This window comes from Dendroctonus ponderosae, unplaced genomic scaffold, assembly GCF_020466585.1.
Source record: "Dendroctonus ponderosae isolate FM_Combo_2020 unplaced genomic scaffold, Dpon_F_20191213v2 Dpon_F_20191213_2, whole genome shotgun sequence".
NCBI lineage: Eukaryota > Metazoa > Arthropoda > Insecta > Coleoptera > Curculionidae > Dendroctonus > Dendroctonus ponderosae.
The window spans coordinates 6,067,161-6,091,466 of record NW_026018165.1 but is presented as its reverse complement, the minus strand read 5'-3'; the positions used below and the strand labels follow the sequence as shown (position 1 = coordinate 6,091,466).

The following is a 24,306-nucleotide window of genomic DNA, read 5'->3' as shown; positions in this document are numbered from 1 at the left end:
CTTGAGCCTTTAAGGCGCTTTACAATAATTACATTAAAAATTGATAAATGAAATATTTCAGAAATCAGTTTGGCTAATAATATCCTGATGATGTGCTGTTGTTTTCCACATAATTTATCTCTTAGGTCACTTCAATATCGGTTTAAAAGTTGAATGATCTCGTAGTTTTGCGGAAAATGTTTATGTTGCTGACAATAGTGAGAAAAAATAGTTTATTCCTAATTGAAAGGTTTAAAGTTAATCCCCGATTATTTGCAATGTTTAAAATTAACAGTATACCAATGATCGAAAATTATTTTGCTATTGGCAAAAATCTATTCGGCTTGTGCATGAAAGGACTCAGTGCATTTAGTAAAGAGTATTTGTTTAGAGGTATAGAACTTTAAATTTAAATCAAGCTCATAGAATTCATGTAAAGGTCATGGTACTGACATTATTGAAAAGATAATTGTATGCCATTATAGCTTAATCTTTACTTCTATAAACATCCTTACAACATAAACCGCTGACAATATTCCTGGATTTTGTCTTATGACTTTAGAACGGCCGTTATGCTTCTTGGCAAATTTTTGATCACAATACTTGTGGTACAACAAACAGTGTGGTACAAACGATGTCTTTATTATTTGAATTAGAACCATATTTTAAAGTAGATTGTCCCGAATTCCATATTTTATCACAAAACTGGACAGTAATTAGAATAATACAGCATTAAAATGATTATTATAAAGTCGATGAAGACAAAATATTTGTTGAGTTTAACCAGAATAAAATGACGCATTTTTGCTAAATATATTCAATGCCTATGTCTACCTTTTTACAAATTATTCATGCTTCTTATAATAAAATATTAATAATTAAATATTAATTTTACATATTTACTACTTTTTTGGTTGGGGTCTCGTTGATGTTTGATCTTAAGTGAAGCAGTAATTTTGCTGGAAAAAAACAGTGGATAATGCAATCCCTAATTAAACGTTATGCCCGGTACTTGCTGTGCTCGATACGGAAAGTCGATTTTTACCGCCCAGCATGGTTTATTCATGTTTAGTGCCTCGACTTAAACGGGAAAAATAAGAGCAAAAGTACTTTTTCAAGTTTAACAGCCGCACGTAATATACGTATATTCACAGAGTTTTATGGGTTCCGGTTGGCTTTGGAGGGCCGACTTTATGTGGCCGTTCCCAAGTATTTCAGCATATTTAGTTCGAGTCCGCTTTAATACATGAAAAACCGACGGTATTTCGACAAACATATTGCACCCTTTGTGATTATGTTCCTTTCTAAATATCATTTGAACATAAAAATGCGAATGCTTGGATAAAGCATGAAACGGAGGGATTTACTAGTGTCACTCATTTCTATCTTCTGTGAGTGGATGTATGACACGACGTTCTTAGACAGTTAATGGGCAAAGTTAGGAAAGCTTTCAGCATTTCTAAAAATAGAATAATCTCCGATTTTAACACATATGGCATGATAAAATTATTCTAACAGATAAGGGAACACACACAGCTTTTTAGAAATAGTATAAGAATAATTCAGTGACTGTTGAGAAAAGTGTGTTATCCAAATTCCACCGACCTTTAAACCTTTTTATACCCTGGTTCTTTGACATTTATAGATCAAATTATGGAAGAATTTACTTAAATCAATTACGAGCACAGACATCAAATAGCGCATCAAATATTAAAAAATCGTCAAATCCGTCATAACAGTATATGCATGTTAAATCAGTTTAATAAGCCTTAGACTTAGCAAAGCAGTTTACGAATATATAACAAACTAACTATTCTTGCAAATGACTGTGACTGAGTTAAGATAGACAGACTTAAAAACTTTTTCTGCAAGACGACTAAATTAAACCGCATAACTAATTAAAATCAAATCCCGAAAATACTGCGGGCATGTTTTAAGGGTAATAAGGGGTCTCCTTTAGAAATTACAGAAACCACATATACATTGAGTATCTCTTCTATGTTTGAAAATCAAATACCAAATATAAACTTTAACACTTTTGAACTTTTGATCTAACTGAACTTCGCCTCAAACGTAATAATATCATCAAAGTAATTATCTGTTACTACATGAATGGTCCAATAAATATATCGATTATACTCTGGAAGTACAGAAATAATTTTAAATGTAAGATAGTAATAATTATTGCAAGATAAACTCAATAATAGCAAATGTAACATGTAAAGAGTTAAGTTAAAGATTATAATCCACAAATTAAAGTGTGGAACCTAAGGCAATTAAGCCCCGAGAATTATGCAACATTTTCAGTGTATGAAAATGATTTATCAAAAGTGACAAAGGTACAAAAATGCATTTTAGCCTTAACGTTCTCACGTAATATTCATAAATTCCAGATATCATATTGCAACCGACCCGTTTACCCCAGCTTTGCGCTTTTATGATTATTTCCGAAGGCATTATTTTAGTTTCGTATGTTTTAATAGAACAGTGGAAATAGTATCGCAATTTAAACTTTCATTGAGACAAGTTTAGATGAGAGTAGTTCCAAACTAACAAACAAAAACAAATATTGATTGCAGATGATCAAACCCAATTAGCAGGAAAGTTTCAAATTGCCGTCATTCTTCTAGAAAAGTTCATGAAGGAAATATTGTTTGGGAATAGACCAAAACAACTTTAGCAGCAATGTCTCTAACTCAAAAGTTAAATATTTTTAATCAAATAATTATGAAGCCAGAAAGATAACTTTTGACATATTTTTGATGATATTTTTTTTTAAGTGTCCTTTTATTCGTAAATTATTTTAACTTTTCCCATAACACTTAATACCAAATTTGCCATTTTTAGCACTTCTATGCAAAAGCTGCTTTTATGGGTAAATAATGTAACTTCAAAAAGTACAAATGAGGGTTGGCATAATAATCAAGATTAAAAAATGTATAACAACTATAATAAGAAACAAATTTATCACCTAAAATTATTTTTATGGCGGATAGACTCGAGAACAGAATGAAACGTAAAAAGTCAAAAAAGGCAATTAATGAAGGTAATGTCCATTAGTGTGAAAAATGATTGTAAATAAAATTTGACCTGAAACTAAAATTAAAACTTTTTTATTTCATTTAGATGGGTATTTTAACAAAAATTGCAGCAAAAGAGCCATAAAAATAGCATATAAACATGAACCAAGCAGCAGTTGATGCAACTATTACAATTAAAATCAAAAAGATTTTAAATTTAGAACAATTGAAAATAAAATCAGTTTATTAGACGATTAAGGAAAACAAAAAATAATAAATGTGAACTCGAAAGGGGCAGAGCCACAAGTTACACTTTCATGTAACCATTTATGCTCCAAATACGCATTATTTCAGTATTTTATTAGTTATTAAAGCATGAATTTAACTGATTATCTAGAGAGTGCTCTTGTAATCAAAACCACTATTAATCTTGTCCTATGTTATTCATGTCTAAAATATTGATTTAGTGTTGCAATTTATGTCTGAGCATGAAGGAATTTTCAATTTGCGCTTATATTCCGTTTAGAATTGTAAAATTTTCACTAAATGTGTATTTCGTAAAGTCATCAAAGTGAATTCACTTGCTAATTGTTTCAGTTTCATTTATACATTATTTTTTCGGTTTTCATATTTTTCAATTATTCTGATTTATTTTCCTGATTGCGTGTATTTGTTATGATATTCTTATCTTTCCTGGGTCTCAGTTAAAGTGTGAAGTAAAAATTTTCAAACATCGTTTATTTCATTACGTTTCGACGAGACAACAGCGACATCATCAGATTTAAAATGTACACAAACTACAAACACCAATTCACAATTAAAACATGTTGTATAAAAACTGTAATTTACAAAGTGTTAAAAGATTCATCAGTTTTTGAGGGAAAAAAAATATTTCTTTTGGGAGAGCAAAACACCGGTAAAACTTGCCTCATGATTGGTAAAAATCAACGTTCTTTTAGGTTTTTGCCTTCTTGAAACCTTAAATTTGTCTGAACTATTTTCCACATTTGCGAGAGTGTCATGCATGTATTGAGATAAGCAGAAATAGTTTTAATTTTTCACCAGTATACGGGGTGTTTCATACTTATGGCTTTATTAGGGTTTGGTAAATGTTTCTAAGGTTGCCAGTATCTGATCTGAAATTTACTGCTCTTGTATGTTTAAAAATTTTGAAACATCGTTTATTTCATTACGTTACGATTTTTCAATGTCTTTTACATCCTCAAACTTATCAAGTCGCTATTGAGCGCACTACAACTGATCTTAATGATTATAAAACTTTGAGAATGAAACTTTTCGGAAGATTAAAATATACCGAAGTGACGGAAAAAAAATATAAACATGCAAGAAAATAAGAGAGTATCTCGAGAAGACAGATTAAAACAATAAGTTTAGTGGTTACTTTTCTCAACCTGACCTGATTGGGAACGCAGACAAACACGGAACAAGTAGCAAAACAAACTGTAACTATTTAAGACCACACGTACACCTTGAAGTGGAATAGTTTCCCATAGCATTCCACAATTTTTCCGATTTTACCTCGAGTAAAATTAAAATAATCTCACAGAGTTCTGAGACAATCAAGGAAAGAGAAGTGAGAAAAGAATGTAATATATAGTCATCTGAATATATCGAAATAAAGGCCATAATTGGTGCAGGGAAAAACACTGCAAGAAGAGTGGCAAACAAAATATCGATGCTTTCATACGTATTTTTATAGCTTGCGTTTGTCCGAATTTTCACACTTGTGTCCTTCTCAACGCAACATTTTTCCCTGATATATTTTTATTTATAAATTTGAGTACTCACGTGAACAATTGGAAGTTTCGTCACTAGCATCATCGCAATCCGGAACTCCGTTGCAAAATTTATGAATTCCAACACAACGACCACTCAGGCACTGAAATTCGCTGATCTTACATGATGGCAAAAAGGAGCATGTCGTAGCAAGAATGGTAGTGGCGGTTATGATCCTCAAGATCCTGCAAATAAATTATTCATTATATATTATAATTCAAGAAAAATTTAACAAATAAATTATATTGACTATAACGTTTACCACCATTAAATGTTTTATTTATTGGATTGCATGATTTGACAAACGCAAATTCGAAATGATCGTATTGGCAAAGGTTTGAAAAGACTCTGATTTTTCTCCACCTTCTATTCTAAGTATATCTCAAAGAAGACGATAGTTTTTTAATCGAAATTCAATTTTGCGATTTGCACCAAGCCGTATTTCACATGTGCCACCCACCCAACTGCATTTTGATGATAAATTTTCCTTCCAATGGAAAATACAAGACCTATTTGTCAAAATGTGATTTACAGGTTCTATCTTCGGAGGTCGTGTAATCGATAAGCATTTAATTGACAATACCATATCGAGGACGTGAATTAAATAAATAATAATCCCGTATTTAGTGTTACTTTTTCGCCTCACTGTTCAATCATATTTTTTCAATCTAATTTAGTTCTGAAACTAATTTAGCAACTCTTTAATAATAATTAATTATGATATTTAATGTAATTTTTTAATGATATTGCTGTTCATATACCAACAGCAAATTGAAATTGCAAATTTGAATAGGTACTCAAAAATACATTGTTTCGTATTTTTGGAAAAATTTAAATGAAATATTGCGACGATAAAACCGGCAAGATGGTCGTTAAACCCCCTTGAGACTTTTTATGCAAATGTCGAAGATAAATGTGTAAAAACACAAAGAAAGAGATAATTATTCAACAATGGGATGTACAGGAGAGTGGCAGATTTTTTATGTAGAACGCGTTTTATTTATTTTACTGGAATGGAGTGGTTTTGAAAAGGAAATTATTTTGTATTCAATATTTCATCTCGTTTGAGAGAGATTGAATTTTCGTCGCCATTGTGCGTTTGATATTGGGGGAAATAACTGAATAATGAAAACGAAATAAAGCCCTAAATAATAAGCCTTGCATTGAGAGCTCTAATTCACGACCAGTTTTTCATGGGTCAGTGTAAATTGGATTTCAGCCAAAATGATTTATTTGTAATACTAAATACACAATTATTGCATTGTTTACTATTAACTAGGTCATGTGAGAAAAATTTACATTAACATTTCTGAAATTAATTGTCGCTAATTCCCTGAATTCAGAATGTTCAATGAGTTTTCAAAATAAAATTTAGACAGCTATTAGGGCTAAATGTATAATAAAGTAAATAATTCCAGCTAGGAAATTTTTCAAATGTACAATTAAATATTAGTTTTATATAGAAAGATTTAGGAAGCATTCACAGTTCCATTAAAGTTTTGCAGATGTGGTGATGCACAAAGGGCAAAGTAGATGGTTAAATGGAAACCGTAAATGTTGAAAATAAAGGAAATTAACCGAGAAAGTGGTGGTTTAAACACCGCTTTGTCCTTCAGTACAAATTTCATAGATACAACCAGAGCGGAAGAGGACAAATATATTTTACTCATTAGAAACAGTTTGACATAAATATTGTTTAACTGCATAAAAATATTATCGTATGCTACTTTAAAAATACTAACATTCCACAAAATGCAAGTTAAGGCTTTCTTGCATTATTGATCGGTTTTAAAAAAATTTATCAAGCAAGGAGAAGCAATGAAAAAAATTCACATTTGTAACGAATATTTAAATATTGCTCAAATAGTAAGTGAAATAGCTGAAACTTTGTGTTATAAATCTTAGCTGAATAACAATAACTAAAATGAAATATGTTAATATCTGTAATATTTTGTCATCATAAATCATAATAGTATTGCAATATTCACCTTTCAAGCAAATGGAAACGTTATGACAGCAAAAATGATAAAAATGCCGAAAGGAAAGCTCGGGAATCATTTAAATCTCCCAAGAAATATTTATGCAAATGTAAAGACATAAATTGGAGAATATATAAAGGACCCAATCATCATTCAAAAGGAATGTGTAAAAAGATAAAGAAGGATCTTATGGAAACCTTTTTTTCCATATTCTATTTAATATTTCGGTGGGATTTTCGGTTATGCCGAGAAAATTACTTTTTATTCAGAATATCGCCTGTTTTTCTGGAAGGGATTTGCCGGATTTTTATCCTATATTGTGTAAGCAAGAAATTCGTCCATCCGTGTCAATTCATCGAGGATCAGCCGAAAATGTGGTAGGTGTTTACGACAACAGAACTGTAAACTTCTCCCGAGAGCGAAATTGAGTTGAAATTGATTTATAATCCATTTAATACAAACACCTAATAAGGAAGCAACAGGCAGCATATTTTCAAAGTCTAAATCGATGGATAATTAATGTGCAAAAGGTGAGAAGCGCAACAAGGCAGAAAACCAGTTTTCCTCTTCAATTCTTCTTAAAATATTTCCGACGCGATATTTCCAAGAGGGCGTTATTCGTTTGATTTATTATTGAAAATATTGTGTATTCAGCCGCAGAAAACACAGATACAACTTGTTTTTATTACAAAACCCCACATCGGTGTGTATTTTTTAATAAAAAAAAACCGGCCTCAGGTTTTGTTACGAATGATTTATGCCGGTTCGAGCTGTGAATCACAAATTGGATAAAGAGATAAAATAGATTCAGACTGGGTTTGTCTGTTGATAATATATTTATTTGATTTGTTGTTGGCTAACGCTTATTCATTCGTTCAATCAGGAACAAGTGAAAGCTGAAAACGATATTTTAGAAATTGATTGATGGCAGTTTAGCGGAATTTAAATGTTAATGTGACCGTTGCACTTTTCACGTCTTGAGTTTGGAAATGTAGGTTTAAAATCCAAATGTATTAGCAGCTACAGATTGGGTGAAATTTACCATAGTTTTCATTAGCTTGTAGTGCTACTTATAATCCAGTTCTTCCACTAAGCCTTTTTAAGTTGAAGTTAGTCACTGGAAAAAATTAAAAACCATCATAAAATAATCTTAGATATTCTTGCCGTGCGTAATTGGTCCAAATTATGTTGCTTCTGTTTAGTTTCTATATTGTAATTTAATTTAATGTAATTCAAATATCTAATTTAAAAAATTACACTTATTATCAATTTGTAATAAAAGAGGTGAGAAAGTTCAGTTTTTGCGAAAACCATATATTTGAGTATTGAGTATGTACCTTTCTCAAACAGATAGAGTTAACTTTTCAACACTATTTTAGTTTGGATAAATGGCATTTATTTACTATTTTTCCAATAAGCCGGATTTTGGAGTGGCCAATTTCAGTCAAACTTCTGGCGAGTAGTTGGGATACTTACATAATTATTGTATATTTAAAACTGGCGTTTAACAACAATTTTCAACGAACGATCGCTCAGTTGATCGAGTTGCCAGTCTTCCGTGAAAATCGACTTCCCCTAAATAAATATCACATATTTTATCTGACTTTGAAATCAGCAAACTGCTATTTGATGTTCTCTCGGTTTAAGTTTGTTTTATTTTTATATATTAATTCTTTATAGTTTTCATATACTGTCTGTAAATCAATCTAGTGGAATTCGAGAAAATATTTCATGTTAGAGACTACCGCAAATACCATTCTTTTTCGCAGATTCCTGCGTAGAAGTCCTCGGTTTTCTTATCAAATTGTTCTAATCATTGTTGCTTCCTGAACCGATTTAAACTCACTTGCATTTAAAGTCTTGTAAAGACCATTATCGTATTGCAAAAGTCATTCAATACAGTTTTGAGAATGTATCAGATTAATTCCATACATCAAATAATTATAATTTTTTTACTCGATAACTGGAGCAGCATAGTTCTTTGTACAAGGAGAAGAGAATGTACTGTAGAGTTAACAGCAAAAACTCATTAGGAAAATTAACAAGATTGAGAGAAGATGGAAGCGATCATGCGAACAATTGTTAGCAACAATCAGGTAAGAAAAGGAAAAATTAAATAATGAATCGAACCCAAAAAGACTTAGAGAAAGACCAATTGAAATTTCCTCCGGTGCCTGATTACAGATTGTTGCCTGCTAAAAAATAGATTTAAAAAAATAACATTATTTATACAGAACTTCAATAGCTTTTTACCTGGTCACGCTTTTTCCTGGCGTGACTTGTTTGCATTGAAACAAATCAAATGTAGAAATTGGTTCTAGCCAAATTATGTTACTTACTAATTGCTAAAGACGAAAAATAATAAATAATTTGAAAACCATTTCCAATGTCAAAAATCCTGAAAAGTATTTCACTTACTGCATACAAATCATTTGAGAAATTGACAAGAATTGTAAAGATCAAGAAACCTTTTTATCTACAGCATCACACTGGGGAATTCACGCAAGTAATCCCAAGAGAAAACGAAGCACAGAAGAAGCCTTGGGAATATTAATACTTCGGAAGCAGATCTACTTCTTATATTAAATATAAAAAATATCAGCGAAAACTGGATTATATTTCACGATATTTTCCAGTTGATATTCAAAAAGCAAAACTACATAAAAATCAACCTCATATGCACCAGTAATGATAAAACACCTTGCTTATTGTGCTGAGTGCAGCGGAAACACTGATTTTATAAAGTTGGCCTTTCCATAAAGCAATAAAGTAGGTTGCTCTTTTCAAGTTAATATCTCCAAGTTTGAGCAAAAGCACTTTAATCAAGTTCTACTTGCAGGTAATACCCGTCCTCTCGCTTTCTCATTAACAACGTTCCGAAAATTCGATAACTGTTTTGTACCCGAATTTCCTTTGTGTTAAGCGTATCGCAGCAAGAACACAAACAATTTGCATAGTATCGATTACGCCTAAATGTGTTTCTGGATAGTTACAAGTCTACGAAATTCATTCCAGTTAAACCCATCGATGTAAACTGTCAGGGCCAGATAAATTAATATCGAATAAAAAGTAGAAATCGATTTCAAATTAGCCCGATTTCCGATATGCCGCAAGATTACCTGAACATTGATCAATGCCTTGATATAATCATTAAATGTTACTTACATCATTTGTTGTGGGCAGCGAGGAAACATGTAATGCTATTGATCCGTTACAAGCAATTTTCTTTTCATATGCCCGACGTGAATATTTTGGAGAAATATATAAATAAATTAGCACAGATTTCGAACAAATGTAAGTCATTTTAACGGACTCGCAAAATCAATTGAGCTCAACGGTATTTATTATGCGTTTTCTACATATAATAAGAAGCAGCAAACTTTTACCTCGCATAGAAAGTTGTGATCGTTCTAGGGCACACAATTAGAGTGATTATTATAGTTATTATAGTAATTTATTATTACAATTAATTGAGAAACCTTCTATGGTCGAAGCAGACCAGATTTTCAAGAGGCCGTTATTTATAGTCATAATGCTAGCTTTTGAAACCCCAAGAATCTTAGAGATGTTCGAATGGCAAAAAACTTGACCAAGAGAGCTTGAAAGATTTGCGATCCCAGTGAACTTCAAGGGAATTTCTTCTAATGCAATCTGCTGTATAAAAGGTTTCCCTGGAGTTGCTGTTCAGTTTACTTTCGTACCAACATTCTGGTTGGTAACACCAGAATAACAATAAAGAGAAGAAAAACAGAAGATAAGCTGAAGATTGGGACATTCAGAAAACAAATTCTGACGGAGGACAGTCTCCTGAAAGGCTATCAAAGTACTTTCAAATAAGCAGATGTTTTATACCAAACGAATCACTTCCTTCCTAGAGTTACAAGTCGCTTAGATCTTCTAACCCCCAGATCCGAACTCATCCCTGCTAAACTTATCGACAAAGGACAGGAAGTTGAATCCGAAGAAGATATTGAAGTGCGTGATTGAAATGTATAATAAAAATATCTGAGGTGTATGTAAAGCAATGCCACCTTTTAAGGTATGGAAAACCGCGCGTTTGGCGAACAAAAACCTTATTTAGCCAGATATTTCATATATTCAGAATAAGTAGACAAATATTTTTTTTTTCTTAATTGGATTTCGGTTTTAAACTGCACAACAATATAGACATTATAGATAAATTCTATATTGTTGAAGTAGATTCATTTTTTTACAAAATGCTTGTTGGGTATTTCGCCTCAAAAATTTTTTTCCGTAAGAAAATATACGTTCACCGATAAATTTCGGCTAATTTTGGAACTGGATAAATTGTGATTGCTGCAAGCGATTTCATTTCTATTTGAAGCGTTATTTAGTGCAATTAATTTTCGGTTTGTTCGTGTTTTTTCAAAACTCTGCGCTGGACAAAAAATTCTTTTGTATTTACAGCGTGGTCTCAACAAAATAACTTTTTGTTCTTGAACTAATACATGTTTTTCTCTTAAACCGATTTTCAAAAGCTAGTGCTCTTGTTGAAGCTCAAGTTGTTACTGGAGACTTGGAAAAATTCAAATTGCCAAGTGGGCATGATTTAACGAAATATTTCAAAGTGAAATTCACTTTAGCTGAAAATCTGCTAGAATAACAGATTTCAGGGGAAATAAATCAATTTTTATGCAATCCTTTATATCAAATTTTTGTCTTAGCTTATCAGTGAATTTTTAGCCTCTACATGAGCTGTATAACGACAAAATCGGACCGAAAAATTTTTATAACTGCAACGTCAAAGCGTTGTTTTTCTGAAACCATTCTGTAAACAAAAGAGATGGTTAAACAATTCAAAAACTGTTTCGGGCTGTTTCGTTTAGCTTTAAACTAAGGAGCATGACAAAGTTTGCAAAATTGTATTTTTTCAGTTATCGCCCTGACATTATCCACAGAGAAACATAGTATGAAATACATATTTTTTATCAAAACATTTACTAACAGAAACCAAATGGGGCTAAATAACGCTTTTAATGGAAACCAAATCGCTTAAAGTAATCATAATTTTTCGAGGTCCAAATTTAGGAAAAAACTCGCCGTGTATCGTTAATTTTGTTGATCATTTTAATAGAAAAGCATTTGTATTAAGTATATTAATACTTGATTTACAAAATATTTATATTTTAAGCTAACTGGAGGTCATAATATTCATGCAATTTAACATATTTTCATACTAAGAAATAACACTGTTTTTAAGTGACACACCACGTATCTTCTGGGTGGGATTTATTCAGGTCAACTTTGTAATATTTAATATTCGCTAAACCGTTTCTATACCTTTTGCTCCAATTTTTTAAAAATCAATTTTCTAAATTGCTCTTAAAAAGCTATTGACCACAAATACAAAGTCTTTTTATCCTGGATAAAACACACCGGCAATATACGGGCTGTATAAAATACTTGAAATTGAAATAATAGTATGAGCGCCCTGTAACTGTAAAAGGTAAATCTTTTACAAACCAAATATTAATATGCTAGCAAATTATTTACGATATTTAAATTGAGTGACGAAAAATACTGAAACTACAAATTTTCATGGTTGATGCCGAATTACTACAAAACTAAAAAGTTTTCATTTATATTTCAAATATCCAGAAAAATGTTAGTTTACATTCAAAAAATTCAAAAATTCAAAAATAAAGTAAAATGTCGGGAGTTCCGTTAGAAAAAAGCTGTTTTCTGCGATGCAACTGTTCTGATGCACTTTGTATAATTGTAATTATCTTTAGGTTACGCGATCTTAGACGMGCTTTAAATAAATCAGCGCCTATTAATTCGATTGCTAAACAATTTAAACTTAAAGAATACATTCAAATACAGAAWAAAAWTAAGCATATGTCAATATGTATACCACGCTATTATAGAGTGAAACACAGTTTATAGCTRAAAGCGTTTAACAGGCCWGGAAARTTTTGGTTTTTAATACGCAGTATGAAAAGAAATATCCGTTTTCCACCTTTTTGTAATAATTTATAAAACGTATTAAAGCGGCTCTTTAAAATGTAATATTCCAGRTGCAACTTAATGATATGTCTTTTTGAAAGTTTTCWTCTCCACGAATTTCGGTTTTCTTCAATCAAATATCATCCGTTGAAGAGTGTTTCTGATTCACAACTTGATATTTTTCAGGTAGCAGCTACATAAACATTTTTTTTKYTCAAACCTCACAAAACRAAATCTTCTGGTGTGWCCAACTGATGRTAGATGCGACAGTAATCTTAAAKAATTAAATTTTCAGTTATTTTAAAATCGTCTCATTTTGTACCGGCAAAATGTAGATACTGATTTTTTCAAAACACTTTTTCCGTGTTGGTCTACATGTCATATTTCTGTTTCATTAATGCTCAAATAAAAACAAATTTGAACAAAAAATGGAAACTGCCGTGATAAATTATCTTCTCTGCAGGATTTATTCTAAAAGCAACTTAACAAGTCTCCACGTTTCTAACCATGAACACAAACATTTAAATGTTCCAATAAACATACAGTTTAGTACTTAAGTTAATTGACAGCCCTCATTTTTCCACAACGAGAATTACAACAAAACATTTCCGCTCCTTGATATTTATCAAATAGTTTATTTCATTTCCCTAAAAGTCAGAGCGAACCTTTGACTGCCATTTTCTCATTAAATGCGAAAACGAAAATTCCGATCCCAATTCCATAGAACGCCCTCCTTTGTTCGCTTCACCGTAGTGTGTGTACCAAAGCAGAAACTCAAACAATTTGTATAATATCGATACATTAAGCGCGCATCCGACCACTCGGTTATTTCAGGTACAGTATTTTGTATCACAGACATTTTAATCACTACTTTACAGGAAATTTTCCTAGTTGATTGTTTCCAGCCTGAGACTGAATAAGTGTTACGTTTTGAGCAGTGGAGGAGAGAGTTTGAGCTAGAGTTTGGCGAATTTAACAAAATCACATATATATTTTTGTTTACTCTACAAAATATCATTAATCATGCTAAATAATGAACCAGTATGAAAAAAAAACTCCGCATGGAAAAGGCCCTACTGGTTCTGTCGTCTTTTTGTAGCGACAATTAATGGTCAATCTTTTACTTCATTTTTGATTCGGCAATTGATGAGAATAGTTCGCAGTGTTCGCCTTGTTCATGTGTGCAAATTTTCTACGCTAGATTATCCCTAATTTTAAATTTGAACTTTCTCCCTAAATTCAAATAGTATTCTATAGTTTTTATGTTCTAATTAATTGCTCTACTAGATGTTCTGTAAAACTTCTAAAATGGATTTGTTCAGTTATTTTTACTTTTATCCTTTAAACTAAACTCAGTTTACGGTGATTACCATTGTTATATCAGAATCAGGTTGATTGTGATTTTATAATGTTAAAATTTAAGGTAACGAAAACTTTGACTATGCCAGAACTGGTATGTACAGACTGGATAAAATGAACCAGCAAATCGTGTATTAAAATGTGAAAACACACACAATTAAATACACGATACATGAATTCATATTTTCAGTATTTCCTACTTTCATTATAAGACTTTTATAGGGCATTTGTTAACAATTAGGTTTATTTATTAATATATATACAGGGTGATTCAAAATTGGCGTCATTCCTCTGGAGGTGTTGTCTGGCGCTGTTATAGGAGACCAGAAAGAATAGTAAAAGAAATTAATTGTTATTAAAAACTGAGAAATTTTCAAAAAGATATATCAGAAATACGGCAGTAATGTTTTTCAAGGTAATCTGCCTAATTAACATTGCGCAAATACCTGTTGCTTCGTAATTGTTTAAAAATCCGTTAACCATGGAATTATACAGAGTGACAATAAAATAGACAAGGATAAACGGTAAACTCAATCAGATTTGTTGACTGCGGAACGTACTTTCGAAATGTCAACCTGTTCTCATAACCTCGAACACCAAACATTTGAATGGTTAACTCCAAACAAGCTAGTGCCTGTGTAATCTCCTTATTATCCACTCTCACCAAGCAGCTTCTCGTATTCTGTTAATTAACTCTTGCTCCGTTTGTACATGTGTGTGCTACTTGTACAGTGTGTATCGTACAAACTTGGTAGGAATGTATCCCTTCCTCGGTATTTATTTGGTGCTTGGGAAAGTGTCAGTTATTGTGCTCTGAGTGCCCCTGGACGGCCCTGATTCGATTATGTCCAATACTTGTTCCTCTGTGCCTAGAACTCGAAAATTGCTTCTCGTCCACTATCTTCCTGGAACCACTCTCCTCGCCCTTTGTTGGCGTGAATTCATTCGAATTTTCGAAAAAAAATGTTTCTATATTTTTCTCGTACTCCCCAAGGGAGCCTGTATCATCCCTTAAAAGGAGTGGCACCAATTTTGAATCACCCTGTATATATAAATAATCTTTATTTCCTACAGAAAAAGGCTATCGACCCAATCGGTCTTTCTGTCCTTATTTATTAATTTGCTGTAAATTTCAATTTTAACATTCTTCCGATTACAAAACAGGTAGACATTTTAAAACAAATATATAAGAGTTTCTATTTCTTTTTTTCCAGTCATTAATTTATTCACATTTTTCATTCATTCATGTATAAAATTTTATAAAATATTACGTTAGTTCATGTCCACCTATTTAGAAAATACAGCGTAAACTGTTTAAATACTTTATAATTTGGCAAACAATATTTTGAAGAAAAAATGTTGGTTATTTAAATAAGTTAATAGAATAAATGATTACACTATGTTACTAAATATTCAAAACTATCTGCTTTAAATCTTAAGGGATTTCTATTTTGCCTATAAGGAATATTCGATGGGCTTCTTATTGTTTCGTGCCTTTAATATGCTATAAATCACATTTAGTTGGTGCTGGGCGATCTTTATCTTACCATATGCAACAATTATTTGCAGTATTAAGGGTGTAAATGCTTTCCTCGTTAAAATAATACTTGCAACATCACCATGTTGATCAATCAATCCAGAAATGTCCTTGGGTTTAGCATAAATTTCCGTATGTAAATGCTTATTACTGATTTTTGGGAAAGACCAATTGAGAAGCATTTTTATGGGCTGGTCGTTGGCTTCTTTTCGAATAGATTGTTAATATTTACAGTTCTTCAAGGTCAAGGAAAATACTTTGTTCTGTCACTAGGAAACTTCCCGATATGGCATAGATTGTTGAAAATATTACAAAAATGCGATTATAAAATGATTGCTTTAATACGGAATCCTTTGAGAATGTGAAAATGGACTTACAGCATTTAAGTTTTTTAGCAATATCTTATAACCACATAGACATTCACTCCTACARTTTGGTACAATTTTAGCCCCTTACTCTGAACGAATTGTGTTTCAATTGCACGTCTTCTAAAATTCTTTAAAATTTTTAAGAAAATTAAAACTGGCCACACTAAATGCAAATATTAGTTGATCATTTTTGAAGCAAATATTTATTAACAAACCCTGGCTGTATACTTTTGGGGGATTAAAACGATTTACGACACTTTATACATTACTTATACTCATGGATAAAAAACGCCTTTTGAAACTAATAAAGATCTTGCTCAAAGAAGATGAACTTTGGCAATATACACACAAGTCGTATGCTCACTTCACTTAACGTTCAAGTACCGAGCTGAACATCGTCAATTATCCTCCATGCGATTGTTATTTTAACTTGATAGTTAAGTGAAGTTTTGAGAAAACTTTTGTAATAACAGTATATTAAGAGGGATAAACAGCGAGTCAAATGTGAAAAATCATTTAAAAAGGCGTTTAAGAAAACTTTTCGTAACTTCAATATCAAATTTGATTCTTTAGCGGCAATGTCACGCCAAACAGGGGAACTTTTAGCCTCGATTTTTTTTTATATCATATTTATGAGACGGGCGGGATTTTTTAATAAAACTTTTCGAATTAATTGCTTGTCAATTTTGATCCAGTCCCGATAAAAACGAAATAGAGGGGCTTTTCCAGAGAATGACAAGGCCGAGTTTTTAAGGTGGGAACTTTTTAATATAGTTTAACCGTTGCCATACTCCATGAAGTTAAGAACGGAATTCACCGTATGTAAGGAGAAAAACTGTTCGAATATGTTATGTACTAAAAAGTGTGTACTTTTCATTTATATAAAAGAAATGCTGAATAAAATAAATAAATTTCTAAATTCACTTTGAACTGATCCACGGCAAACCAAAGCCAGCACTGCCTGAAGTATAATATAATAATATAACTAAAAGACTAATAAAATGGCGTTTTGAAATCCTTGATTTAAAGTTTAGTCTCTGACTGATTCGGAAAATTTTTAAGTTAGAATTATTTTGTTTTGTTGTTCTTTGTAAGCTTTTCTAGGAGATTCGTATTTTCAGCTACATCATTTTTTTAAATACGAATATGTTTGGTGAGTAAAAAATGTCACGGGATCTTAAATTTAATCATGTGCGGTTTTTACAGTACCATACTTCTTACATTCTGAGGCTATATTGAACGATCATAAACCTTTTTTAATTCTTTAGGGATTCACGTTTTTAGTTAGTATATTAGCATACTTAGTGTATTGGGCAAAATGGAACTGAAGCCTTCAAACTTGTTTGTTCCGGATTTTTGTAAAAGCGAACAACGTGAATATTTTTTTTCCATCAGTGCATATTTTTTGTGTTGAGCATTTGTTTGTTCATAGCAAACTGAACTTTTACTGTCGGATATTTGGAAACCTCAATATTTCCTATAAAAACATTGCCTTATTAATTGCCATGAAATATATCTTGTCCTGTTTTTTCACAATCTCTCTATCAGAAGATTTAGGACATTTCGGATTTTATTAGATAAACTGTTCGTCAATGAAAATATAGAACAATGCTTTTAAAAGTTCTTCTACCTGCCACATGCCTGCCAGTTTAGCTGAGCCTGGTATTCCTTATCTTAAGACTTAACGAGTTTCTCTGACTCTCATTCAATATTTCATAAGTAGGGACGTATATTTATTGTTAACACAATATACGAACAAGTCAGAAATTTCAAAGTCAAGAGTAATATTTAATTAAAATGACCAGTTCCAATATATCAATAAAACAACTAACATAATCGCAAAAGCAAACAAAAGTAGGAAAAGCAAGTTTGAACTTGCTGAATTTGCCCATAATTCCAATATCACAATGTCCTCAAGAAGAGCCAAAAAACTGAACGTTTATTGTCGCATCTTGGATATTTTACGCTACTTTCAAAATGTTCAGAACAACTATAATGGTTTCGTTTTTAATTAAAAAATTCGGGATGGTTCAAAACTTAACTCATTATTTTTAGCAATTAGGGTGAAGAATCATAAACTTTTCTTTCTTCTTCTTTCAGGTTTTTTCTAATTCTATCCTATTCTATTTAATTAATGTGTTTTTCGTTCATTTCTTATAAATATTAGTTCTTCTGAAGTTGTCCCTTTGTACAACTTCAATTTTCTGCAGCCCCATCATTTCAATACGACTCAATGATCAATCCGCTGACGGTTAAAATATAAACTTACAATTATTACAATAAAAAAAATCCCACTTGATTAAAATTATGTTGTCAGAGAATTTTAAAATAGAAAGCAGAATTGCAGAAAGCAACTCAATCTCGAATATGGAGGAAAAACTTTTTTTGGAAGACGTTAAATAGAATAAATCAGGATAAACATAAGCATCGATAAATTGTGTATTACAAAGTGACAAGCCGATTTCATTCCAATACCTACCGATAAGAAAGGATTATAACATTCAGAGTCTCAGTTATATCTCAGTAGTCAAGTTATAGAAACAAACACTAACACTCAAGCTTTTAAAATATATTTAGTGTTTATCAGGATTTGCATTCAACTGAACGTTTTGTACGATATTCAGTATTAAAGATCATATTTGCTATCGAAATTTGCATATATTCCTATCAGTAACTAATTTTATTTCACGCAGATTTATTCAAATATTAAGTGGTTTAGTTCAATGGATTCCCTTCAACAGTTGATCGTAATAAATTTACTTTACTTAAAGACTCATTTCATGTTATTCGTGCATTATCTGTGGAAAAATTTTATTCCAGATTAAGCTTATCTAGTCACATTCCTTGCCATGTCGTTTGTTATTCGCATCAGAAAGATAGATAAAAAATTGCATTTGTTTTGTATTGTTAATGGATTCTAATTACAACTAAGCAAACTACAAATTGCAGATTCAAGTATCAAAAGGAAATTATCGTTTTTACAATCATACTAATCTAGAAAATGTAGTGGGAGTGAGAACATGTGCTTAAAAGGCGCCAACACATAAATTTGCAACACTATAGCACAGAAATATAGTATTTTTTCCCGCATATGAATAGTCGCTGATAAATCAAGGCTAAATATGGAAATATATTCACATAACTGGTGAGTTCCATGAATGCCTCCATGGAACCTTTTATGAGACTAAAAACTAAAACTTTTCTATTCTGATTCTATACTCATTAAACTAGTGGTTAGTTTTAGATAGATCGAACTTTTTGACAGGGCTATTTTGAATGACCTTGTTTATTAAGTGGCAATTTCACCTTACAAAAAACAAAACAAAATCTGATGATTAAATAGGAGGTCAATGGCCATATGCAATAATGCATTAAGTTGCACTCATTTCAAGTTCGCTTCAATAAATTGATTTTCATGCAACATAATTAAGTTTATTTATTTTTGTTTAATATTTAAAACAGTATTTTTTTGTAATACATTTTTTGGGGATTTTGGAAAAGCTTGCTGAACCTTATTTCATTCAGCTCATATCAACAACATTTAGTCTTATCAGGCAAGAAAGAAAGCATTTTCCATGTTTATTGACTAACTGTTGTAATTCCCATAAAACGCCCTAATATACCGACTAATTTCAAGCAATGAAAATCTCATGAAATCCCTGAGACAATATGTTCGAATTAGGATCAGATATATAGCGTCCAAACATTCTAGTTCAATAACAAACACAGCGGAACCCAATTTTGCCTAAATTGTATGAGTTGTATTTCTATACAAATTGCAGTTAATGCCATAAATTGTAGAAAGCAACTTGCAGTTAACGTTTTGCGCTCATAATTGAACTTATTTGGCAATGTTCCTGCACTGTATATAGAGCTATTGCCCATTTGTTTCCTCCAATTTGTTTGCATTTATCGCTTAAATTAGAAGCATGTTGGTCGAAACTATCATGATGGTGTGACCCCGATAGCCTGCATTTCGCCACTGTGAGTGGAAAAATAAAATAAAAGTGGATTAGCTTTGCGCGATATTGAGGCCTTTTAAGCATGTTCAAATATTAAAATAGGAAAAATTGGTAAAAGAAAATGTAAATGCGCTTCGTTGCGCTTAAACCACTGAAAATGATGACACGCTAACCTCGACATTATATCTTGCATTTATATTCATATATAGGGGCTATATTTCATGAGGAAATTTTCAGGAAATTTATCCACTAGACACATCCTGCTGGCAAAACTTGCTCTGTTTCTAATTAAAATTTGAATACGTGCACTATAAAACTGTTACGTAAGTCGTCTCATTACTTCGCAAGTTTCAAGTGTAAAAAAACAATAAAACTTAGATTATTTTTTTTATTGCAAACCATTTCTGTTCTAATTAATAAACCCGAACTATTTATTTACTGTTCAAACATATCATTTTATTTCCTTGTTTTCAAAGGAAAATTTCCAATTTAATTTTCTTGGTTAAAGATATTTAATCTCTCGGGATATTTGAGAACCTCGAGTTTGCTAATTAAAGTTCCCCTCTTTGACCGAGACATTTTTGAAAGGTTTTACCTGATCTCAATTCCCGGAAAGTTCCCACAGATCTCTGCAAAGTTTTCAGTATAACTCTAGATAAATTATATCCCAAAGTTAATGCTCCATTTTCAGTGCTTAGGTGTCGAAATTTTACAAATTGCCTCGACTATATTAGACATTTTTAATAATATTCTGGAAGAATTTTGAATATTGCTGAGAGAGTTATAAAATATTCTACTCGGCAGTAAATGAGGCATTTAGCTGACGTGCTTAAATATTCCATGACTCTAACGTGTACCATAAAGACATTTGTTATTATGATTGGGTTAGTTTAGGTAGGTATGGAAATTTAAAAATTTCTACTAATCTGGTTTTATAAAACCTTAAAAATGTGATATTTGTGTGTGGCAAGGCAAAATGTGTTCTTTAAATATAGTTGCTTATTTATTGTCGCAAAAATCTCAAAATCAGAAGGTGCAAAATTTTATTTTCTTATAAAAAAAAGTATGTCTTGACTATGAGATGTTTAAATAAATATTAAACATTTTTCATTTTAGAAATAGAACTCAACAATCAAATTGTGCATACAGAGAAAACTGGCATCCCTATTAATAGGACCGGCTTAAAAATCATACAAATATCGCCGTAAAAGTTTGTGGTCATTCCTCCCTATATATTTCGTTTTTATGTAATGATTTTTAATGTTTTGTGAACTGTGATTTGGCCAAATGTTTTAAAGAAAAGTTAAATGGTAAACATTCTAAATTTATGATCGACTAACTATGTGAAGGAATAGTAAATTTGTGGTAAATCTAACTGCAAAATTTAATTCTCCCAATGCTAAAAATCAAACCCACTTCAGTAAGATTATATTTAAAGAAGTTTTTTAAGCATCCGGTGATTGGCTAGATTGCTTTTGATTATTTTCTTTCTCTTCAAATCGCAAAGTCTCTTCAAATATCAATGACTCATGAAATGTGGGGTGTTTGAATTTGCATTCCGCTTTAATTCTTACAAAAATAATTTTCATAAAATCATAACAGTGTAATTTTCAGGAAAACAAAGCATAATTCAATACTCCGTCGTTCCCATTTTCAGTTTCCTGTATTGTTCTTCACCATATCAAACGATGCCTGAATTCTTCTGACTTATTTATCCCTGTAATTACGCTTTGCCCACGATAAGTAAGTTCACATCTCCCAAATTTATAAAGTTCAACAGGTTGAGATCAGGAAATCTCGGTGGCCAAGAAATGAAACCAATTTTATTTGGATAATTTTCTCTCGATTTGGATAATTTCCGTTGGCAAAATTAGTAACAACGCTTTCCAAATACGATAAGTAGAAAAACATCGTATTTCTCATTTGAAGATGAATATCCTCAAGTGCTAGAGATAACGCGGTCCCCAAAAACACTCGCTACATCGCACTGTTATCGCGCAAGCTTATGATTACTTTTTTGTAAAGTCTCTCGAATATTATGGGATTTTTCGGTATATCTCATCATTGTCTAAATTATTGATTCCATCTCTTATAAGGATGTAACAGAAAACCTTTTGTAACAGAAAAAGTATTCTGAATTAATCGCAATGTTTTTTATTCTTTCTTTTCTTCGGTTCGTCTAACAAAGACGAACCGTTTAAGAAAGATTAGGTGGAAGAAGTACTTGTATCCGTTGGAAAATATAATAATTCCAGCCAAGTAGTTAATTATTAAACTCCCAACCCCTCTGATTTCAAAAATTTCAATCACTTTTTAGCACTTGCTCACACGGGTGTTTCGTAAAGCGTTACGAATTTAGAAAACTTGAAAATAATAAAGTTTCCTAAAAATTAGTAGTAAAATTCAAATTCTAAGTATCAAAGATACATCGACAAATAGCCTGCATCGGATTTACGGACAAAGTTATCGTTCTAACACAAATAGTGTCGAATTATTGAAACTTTATTCTTTTTTCTTCTCGTCCACTACAACACTGCCACTAAATTTAATTACGTCGCAAGATTCAATACATATTAAATTCATATTGCCTGCTACCTAGACATGCGACTTGTAAAGTTTTTTGGTAATAATATCAATAATAAAATATGTATTTCTCTTCCATAAAAAATCATAGCTCAAAAATTGTAAAGGATTTAGCCCCTCATCCTCCTCCCTGATAAAGTGAAAGAATGTAACCAGTTACTGGCAAATCGTTTTAAAATATCACGTTTCTCAATGACTTATTTCCCGGTTCAGAAAACTTAAACCTTAAATTGCCTTTTTATGCGCGCCAATTCAATAATTTTCTCGTGTCTGTTACTACAGACTGTTTCAGCAAAGAAAAACGAGTGCCTGGAATAACGACGGAAAACGACTCGCCTCCAAAATAGGTTGGAAAACTTAAAACTTTTGAACTCGGTCGATCGATTGTCATTTTTCAAAGACCTTTATTGTATCATGGTTTTCATTAAAGCCGGAACCGATATGCTTGGTAATTAATTCCAGAAGTTTGCTTCAAAGTCGGGTGTAGTATCATGAATTATTCTGCACTGATTTTCCGATTCAATTTCAAGCGATTTTCTTCGGAAATCTTCTTATGCTCAGAGAAAGAAAGCGGGGCAAATGACCGGAAATTATTCCTAGATGAACTTGTTCTCTCTATCAGRCATGATAATGGGAAAATTATAAAGGGATTCATGATKGAAGCGCTAAAATCTAAGCATGGAAGCTAGATTATAAAGGAAAAAGTTTCAGTCAATTATAATAGATTTTATATTGCACTTAAATAATCCATTTTRCATGATTRCTTTAGCAGCACATTAGTTGGCACAGCTTTGTTGCCTTGCCCTTTTGWTCTACTGAATCTGTTCAATGAGCAGAAATATGCTTAGTCTATCTCTTTAGCAAGAAAATTTACTAAATAAATCATACTTYCRCAATTATTGATTTATGACAAATTTAGGCTTATTACATTATCTTCTTTTTGAAAAACTTCGATGAAATGCAACTAATGCATAAACAGTAAGCCGAGAATATATGAAATGCATGTTTTAGTTATCGTATTAGGAAGTATTATTTTCCGAAGCTGAAAAAGTGAACGTTTATCAAATGAAATGCCCCCTTAGTGATTTGTACTCATTTTTCTTGTAATCATCGACTGGTAAAAAGGGAAATATTTCAACATATACTTAAAACCCTTTCTTTTAGCTCGCTACTCCGAAGTTTGTGACCAGATTTAAGCGAATTATTATCTGACCTCCTCCAATGATTTCCCAATATTACACTCCTATACACTCAGAATACTTTTTATGGGATTATTTTAAATCGTAGCTTATGCCGACTACGCCGAAAATATCGAAGAGGTAACAAATCGAAATGCCAGCAAGTTAAGAAAATTTCTAAGAACTTATTAAATATTATTTAAGATTGGAATGTTGAAAGAAAATTCCAGTATTTTTCCAATGATCGCAAAAACGAAAATTTTTGAAATATAAATTTACAGTAATTTTTCCCGCTATTTTGTACAGCACTCGTTTTCTCTAAAATTTAATTTTTCACATTGTCTCTTTTCCAATAAATTTTGCAATTGCAGCTTTAATTTAATCCGCACATTTTAAGGTAGTCAATCGATGCACACTTCAAGATAAATTTAAGATCCGTTGCATAAAAAAACATTCAGAATTCTATTAAAGGGCATATTTGCAATCTAGAATTATATTTAGAAACCTTACATTTTGAGCTTTGAATTTTTTAAACATGGACACTATGTATAGACACTCTATATTAAAAAATGCGCTT

At 31.5% G+C, this 24,306-nt stretch overlaps 1 protein-coding gene across 1 annotated transcript in view; it reads right to left on the bottom strand.

The window, feature by feature from the left end:
- The window catches only part of LOC109538377, a 129,041-nt gene that overhangs the window by 77,017 nt on the left and 27,718 nt on the right, over window positions 1–24,306 (bottom strand). Inside the window, exon 2 of the mRNA XM_019905594.2 lies at window positions 4,809–4,981. Within this exon, the coding sequence (XP_019761153.2) occupies window positions 4,809–4,981 (173 nt within the window). The remainder of the gene's footprint in view (window positions 1–4,808; window positions 4,982–24,306) is intronic.